The following is a 7717-nucleotide window of genomic DNA, read 5'->3' on the forward strand; positions in this document are numbered from 1 at the left end:
TATATATATATATATATATATATATATATATATATATATATATATATATACATATATATATATATATATATATATATATATATATATATATATATATATATATATATATATATATATATATATATATATATATATATATATATATATATATATCTGTTTACTGTATTAAGGAAAACTCTCAGGGAATTAATAGTGAGTATAAACACTAATATATCTATATCAATAATAAGGAATAGCGTATATTCACTATTGGAATTGATAACTTATAATTAAATTAAATTCCATGTTATTTATCAAGATACAATTTCTTTCCTTCGCTCTAGTTTTCATTATTAGAAATTCAAAATCGATCTAAAACCAATAGTTTGCCATTGCACTCTAGATTTCATGCTTATGACGAGTCATTATTTTTGTTATCATTATTTCCTCTCTGGAACTCTGCTATGCTTCAATACCTCCCACCTTGTCCCCACCCTGTTCCACCCTTGTCCCCAGGTTTTTTCCCTTTTCCTCTTATTTATACCAGCCACCAATTTCAGACCGATCAATGAGTACTTCCTTTAAAATCAATCTATCACAGCTTGTTACGTGTCCCCACCCATTTCATGTAATATCAAGGAGATCACAATTGACATTTTCTTTTCTCGCGAAGGTTTTGACTGATTAAAATCACTTGAGGGTTTTCACTTCAATACTCTGACATAGGAAAGGAATATTTTAGTCCCGAATGGAATTAGATTAGGAATGTTTGAAAGGTTTTCTGACGAATATGTTGAGCTTCATATGTAAATAGAATGTTTCTGTTTTAGAGTTTTACCAGTGATTTCATGGTTGGCTCTGAAAAAAAAAAACCTTTGTAATTCCTAATTTGTTTGAAACTTAGAATTAAAACATAAGAATAAACATTGATTTTATATGGACAAAACAAGCAAAAACTTGAAAGAGGTTTAAAAGATTATAAGTGCCAAGTAGATATCATTATTATTATTGTTACAGAAAGCAAAGTTACAACTCTGGTTGGAAAAGCTGGATGCTATAAGCCCCAGGGCTCCAAGAGGCAAAGTGGTTCAGTGATGAAAGGAAATAAGGAAATTAATTGATTGACTGATTATGAGTTATTTTTGATTGATTGACTTATTATGAGTTATCTGGAAATAGGGAAATGAATAAATCATATATGAGAAGTGATGAATAAAGAATATAAAACATTCAGCTATAAGGTTAAAATAGATCTGTTATATATAAACTATGAAAAGGTACTTATGTCAACCTGTTCAACAGAGAAGCACATTTTGCAGTTCTGAAGTTCCTCCGACCCATTCGGCAGATTAGTAAGACCATTCCTCAGTCGGGTTATACTGGAATAAAACCTTTAGAATACTGCCTTACAGTGGAGAAACCTCTTTGAATTAACCTGATATCTTCAGTTTTATTCACGTTATATTCATTTTGTTTCATAATCAAAAAGTACTGAACATTTTACAGAACTAATCTCCTACGAAAACCTTCATCTTCTTGAAGGTCAAAAATCAAACCCAATAGGATACATTTTCCTGGGTTGCTAAAGGGGGAATTGAAAAGGAATATAATTGCAAATGCAAATAGCTCAATGAAATCTACTATATGATGATTATGGCTTTACCAATTGTTACGTAATCATTATTATTTTGCAAATTTCAATCATGAGACCAAGCTATCCATTTTGAGCATTTTTACTTCAGTATTCAACAAGTACTAATTTTTTACATTCTATATGACTGAAAAACATTGATGTATTTTATATGACTAGTAATTTAAATCAGAAATTTTTTTGAAATTATTTCGACAATGATATTTAAAATCATATCTAATATCAGATAAAAATGTTACCCAGAAGTTCTTGATCATAAACTCAACGGATCAGTGCGTTTGATCTTTTAAAGTCACGAAATGTATCGTCTAATCATTCAAAAGGGGAAATACCCAAAACAGTTATTAGACAAGCCTCTTAATCTGCAAGATTAGGGGTAATCAGAGGCTGGTAGGAAGGGCTAAAGTCAACAATAGCCAGCTGACTTACAGAAGGGTGAGGACTTACCATTTAGCCTGTTGCTGGGGCCTGTTAGGTCCTTCAGTAGTCTAATGAAGCTAGAGTAAGACTCTAGAGTTAATCCATGAGGTAAAAGTTAAAAGAGTTTGAAACAGAACAGAGGTGATGTAGAGGGACAATTGGGGGCCAAAGGAACGCTCAAGGAACCTTTATATAGTTCCTACAGTGATTCCCTTGAGGTATAATGTCGTCAATAACCACCATGTTAAAGATGTTGAGATGACAGGTGTCTGTACATCAGAAAGTGGAGATTGTTTCAGGTACCTTTGTCCAGGATATTAAACTTGGATAGATCTGGTATTGAGGCTTTGGATTGAATCTCTTTACTAAGCAAGGATTCATTTACTAACAGACGTTAAGCTAGTTATATTGAGTTCAAGTCAGTCTCCATTAGTTAATTGATTAAGATTGATCGTTAAAACAACAGTCAGCCCGTAGATAGCAATTTATCAAATAAGCAAAGTTTTTAATTTATTTCTTTTAACCTACGAGTGATAGTCAAGTTGTCTACGATTATGCCGTGACCTAGATTGGATAGCGAACATCGTTATAAGAATACCAACAATGTTCCTACGCTCATTAGTAGAAGACATAAAATTTTTACTTCGAGATATCTCAAAAGCTTTAGCTTTTAGCTTTTGAAACAACAGTAAATGTAATCTAGGAAGAACAGTTTGACAATTTGAGGGGGCAAAAGGGTATATTTCAATGACTTTTATTGAATGAAATATGTAATAATGCAAATGATCAGCAGCTGTGCATAGTTATTTTTGTCTTAGTATTATCCCAAATATACCAACTTGTATACCTTGTATATAATATATGAACGACTCTGTTTATTTATCATTACTGTAGACCAAAAGTAATTATTCTAAAATAATGTTATAGTTTGGCAGATATAATGGTTAAAAAGAACAGAACAGCCCTAGATTTATTGTAAAGAAAACGTATTCTCTAAGTTATTGTATTTTAAGGTAGTCTATTCTATAGTTAAAAAGGCCTCCTCATTTCCCACTACTATGGTTAACGAAACCTCAAAATATGGCTGTAATTACGTTGCTTTCATAAGAGAGAGAGAGAGAGAGAGAGAGAGAGAGAGAGAGAGAGAGAGAGAGAGAGAGAGAGAGAGAGAGAGAGAGAGAGAGAGAGAGAGAGAGAGAGAGAGACTCATGTACCAAAATTGTATGATAATTCATTTTGGTCACAAACAAATACTGTCTTTCAGTCTTTTGAGAGCGATGCTCATATGTTTGTTTTTATGTTTTGGTTTATGATATTGTTTACGAGATGCTCGACGCTCAGTTGGTTCGAAGCCCAGAGCCAGAGAGCAATGTAATCCAAAATACATTAAATGTATTCCAATAAGAAGTCTGTCTCTGATTACATCCCATCCAACCCAGAAGACAAGTCGGCGAAGATGCTGCAATCTAATATTCTCATCTAACTACTGTATTATTATTTCCAGGTGAGTGGTTTTATAAAATCACCAGACAATATTCAACCAACATAAAACTGGCGAAGAGGATGGGATATAATCAGAGACTGACTTCTTATTGGAATACATTTAATGTACTTGGGATTACATTGCTCTCTGGCTCTGGGCTTCCAGTCAACTGAACGTCAAGCGTCTTGTAAACAATCTCACACACCAAAACATCAAAACAAACATATGAGCATCGCTCTCAAAAGACTTAAATCCTACTGCAGTATAAAAGTTAAAAGGATCACATCCTATCTTTGAGGTAGTTAATAAATGCCTGAACCCTAATATCAAAATACATTATTTCAGTTATGAACATTCTTAAACATGTTTTATTAATGCAATACTGTGCAATCATTACTCTTAATACCCGTAGTGCATATAGTATTACAATACAAAATACATAACAGTCTCCTCTCCCTTGACTTGACATTGTAAAAATCTTTATAAATCTAATCTCCCAGGGGGTTCTCCTCTATTAATCCTAGTAGGAAGCACTCTAACCTCATCTTGTACAGGTACATGAATTGATTCTGAATCTTCATTTGATGTTGATTCATTTGATCTAACTACTTCTGAAAGTTTTCCATCTCTAACATTCACATGCTCTACTGTATTTCTGTTTAATGGCTGTAATTGATCAACATGACGTTTTACAATATTTCCACTAACTTGAACATCATAATCTTACAATCTTTCTTGGTACTCACTTCTCTGGAGTGTTGTACAATCTTACCATGACATCAGATAAAGGTAAAAAATGCCTTACTTTTGGAAGATTTCCTACTTGTTTGTACCCTTTATCTTCTAAATCACTTTGCAAACTTGGATACAACAAATCTGACTTACACCTTATCCTCCTCCACATCAACAAATTTGATGGTGTCACGCCTGTTGTGCTGTGCGGCATTGTTCTATAAGACAATAAAACTTTGATACATGTAAAAATATGTTACCTGAATTTGCTTTTCTACACTTCATATTGTGTTTAAATGTTTGAACAAACCTTTTAGCCTCTCCTTTGGTAGAGGGATGATACGTTGCTGAAAATGTATGTTTTATTCCATTGACGTTACAAAATTCTTTAAACTCTTGTGAGGTAAATTTTGGACCATTATCTGTAACAATTCTTTCTGGAACATCATGTGTAGAAAAAAAATTGCATTAACTCTTTTATTGTGGCAAGACGTTGTTGTTTTGATTGGAATTACTTCTGGCCACTTACTGTAAGGATCTCAGACTATCAAAAACAAATAATTTAAAAAAGGACTTGCAAAATCTATATGCACTCTTTGCCATGGATACCTGGGTAACTCCCATGGGCGCATTCTAGCAAAATGAGGATTGTTTTGTTGCATAACACAATTCATACAATTTCTTATATAAGATTCCATATCTTTATCTACACCTGGCCACCATACAAAAGTTCTTGCAATTGACTTTGATCTTACATTACCTTGGTGATTAGCATGTATTTCAGACAAAACCTTATTCCTCAGTGAATTAAGAATAACAACCCTTGACCCTCCCATCACTATTCCTTGTGTTATACTCGGTTCAAACCATATATCCTTATAGGGTTTACAATTTTCCTCTTTTCCACATAAGTCCCTACCTGTCATTAAACTCTCTAAAATCTTACTAAGTACTGGGTCTCTCTTGGTACTGTGTGCTACATCCTTTGCTGTAATGGGTACATCATATACAGAAATTAACAGAATACTGTCATCATACTCCTCTGGAGCTTTGGCTACTGATAATCTAGATAAAGCATCTGCATTACCCATCTTTGATGTTGGACGGTATTCTATATCATAGTGGTACACGGCTAACGTAATTGCCCAACGTTGTAGCTGTGCAGCTACCAACGTAGGTAAACTTGCTTTTGGACCCAATATTGGTAATAAAGGTTTATGACCAGTAACAAGTGCGAGCTTTTTCATACTATAAAGATACATATGAAATTTCTTTACTCCATACACTAATGCTAAACTTTCTTTTTCTATTTGAGAGTAATTCCTTTCTGCCTTGTTCAATACTCTAGAAGTGAATGCAATTAGTTTTTTCTGTTCCATCTGGCATTACATGAGATAATAATGCACCTAAACATATGTTTGATGCATCACATATTAATTTAACTGGTAAATCCATTAGATAGTAGACTAGGAATGTAGGTGATGTTTTTTCCTGTTTGATTCTTTCAAAAGATTCCTGACACTCTTTTGTCCACTTCCATTCTACACCCTTTTTCAACAGATTATTCAATGGGTGTTCAATTGTAGACAAATTCTGAATTAAATTCCCATAAAATGTTACTAAACCTAAAAATGATTGTAATTCCTTAACATTTTTTGGTACTTTTGTTGATTGCAGAGCTTTCATCTTCTCTTTAGTTTTGTGAATACCCTTGCCATTAATTACAAAACCTAAGTATTTCACTGAATCAACTTCTAAAATACATCTGCTCTTATTTACTCTAATATTATGTTTCTTCAACTTCTTCAGAACTGTTCACAATTTTACTCTACGTTCTCTTGTGTCTTTTTCAGCAATTAAAATATCATATATAAACATGAATACTGCTTACATTCCTGAAAAAGATCTTATCCATTGTTTGTTGCCATATAGCTGGACTACTTGCAACTTCATAAGGTAATCTCTTTGGCCTAAACAAACCTAAGGCTGTATTTACTGTACATAATTCTTGTGAGCCTTCATCCATGGGAAACTGTTGAAATGCTTGTCTTAAATCTAACTTAGAAAAAAAAAAACAGTACATCCTGACATAGTTGCAAAAAATGTCTTCCGGATTTGGTAATGTATGTTGAGCTACTTGCAGTTGTGGATTCAAGGTTACTTTGTAATCCCCATATAACATAACCTGACCATTTTCCTTAACAATATGTACTAATGGAGTAGCCCAATCTGAATATGTAACCTTTTCCCATGAACCTTCATTTTCTAATCTCCTGATTTCTGTTTCAACTGCATTTTTCAATGCATACGGTACTGTTCTGGGAGCACAAAATCTAGGAGCACAGTCAGGTTTCAAAACTAAAATTGCCTTTGCGTTCTTTACTGTACCTACTTTATCTTAAAATATATCTTGAAACTCTGATGTGATATCCACAGACATTTCATTTTTGTGTTCATCTTGTCTACCTGTAACCTTCTAAATACTAAGCCAATCTAATTTCAAATACTGTAGCCAATCCAAACCTAGCAAAGTTTTTCCTTTACCTTTTGCTACTGGTAATGGCATTCTCTCTAATTTCTGTTCTTTGTACTGTACTTCTACGTTCGAAGTACCTATTAGCTGAATATCAAAAACATTATAACCTTTCAAAACTCTATTTGTACCTTTTAATAACAAATTAGGAATGCTTTTAGCTGTTTTATCGGACATAATTGATACATCGGCTGCTGTGTCAACTTACATAAAAATTGGTTTACCATTTATGATTATTTCTACCATGATGTTTCTTTACATTTTTGTTGACAGAATTTATGCGAAATGCAAAATCAGTGTCTGATTTATCCTGATTATCATGAACATTTTCCGCATTATTCTCTTGACCAATAGTATCAACTTTAGCTTTTATTTTCTTTGGGTACTGTTTAGGGAATTTAAAAGCAGTTGCAAAATGACCCATCTTTCTACAATTCTGGCATGTTTGTCCAGTAGCAGGGCATTTCTTTGCTTCGTATGCAAGATAATCAGTTTTACCACACCTATAACACTTGGGTTTTCCCTGTTGTTTCTGTGTATAGGCCTGATTCTGATATTTATGAACATTAGTGTTAGGCACTTTTCTATGACTAGGATTTGACATATTCCTTCTCTCATTCTTATTGTTTACCACTTGGACCCTATTGTAATAATTTTAGAATTTTCCATTCTATTGCTTGTAGAACTACCAATTATGTTTCTTTGCCTATTTGATGTTTCTAAAGCTCTGGCTTTTATCAATACCTTTTCTAATGTTGAATCTTTATCTTGCAATAATTTCTTTCTTAGCTCTTGTGATGTGCAATGTGCAATAACTTGATCTACGATAACATTTTATAATTCTAGAAATTAATATGAAAAAGCTAAATTTTTTTAGTATAGTCACAAATGCATCTAAACTTCCATTTTCTTTTTGATA

The 7717-nt window shown here is 32.9% G+C and overlaps 1 protein-coding gene across 1 annotated transcript in view; it reads right to left on the reverse strand.

Annotated features, from left to right (window-relative positions):
* LOC137626789 (uncharacterized) overlaps window positions 1-5512 on the reverse strand; it is a 14498-nt gene extending 8986 nt beyond the window's left edge. The window contains exons 1-2 of the mRNA XM_068357780.1: window positions 5267-5512; window positions 4074-4199 (exon numbers count right to left, since the gene is read on the reverse strand). Coding sequence (XP_068213881.1) covers window positions 4074-4199; window positions 5267-5512 — 372 coding nt within the window. The remainder of the gene's footprint in view (window positions 1-4073; window positions 4200-5266) is intronic.
* Window positions 5513-7717: the final 2205 nt, after the last annotated feature.

Source organism: Palaemon carinicauda, chromosome 34 (genome assembly GCF_036898095.1).
Source record: "Palaemon carinicauda isolate YSFRI2023 chromosome 34, ASM3689809v2, whole genome shotgun sequence".
Lineage (NCBI taxonomy): Eukaryota > Metazoa > Arthropoda > Malacostraca > Decapoda > Palaemonidae > Palaemon > Palaemon carinicauda.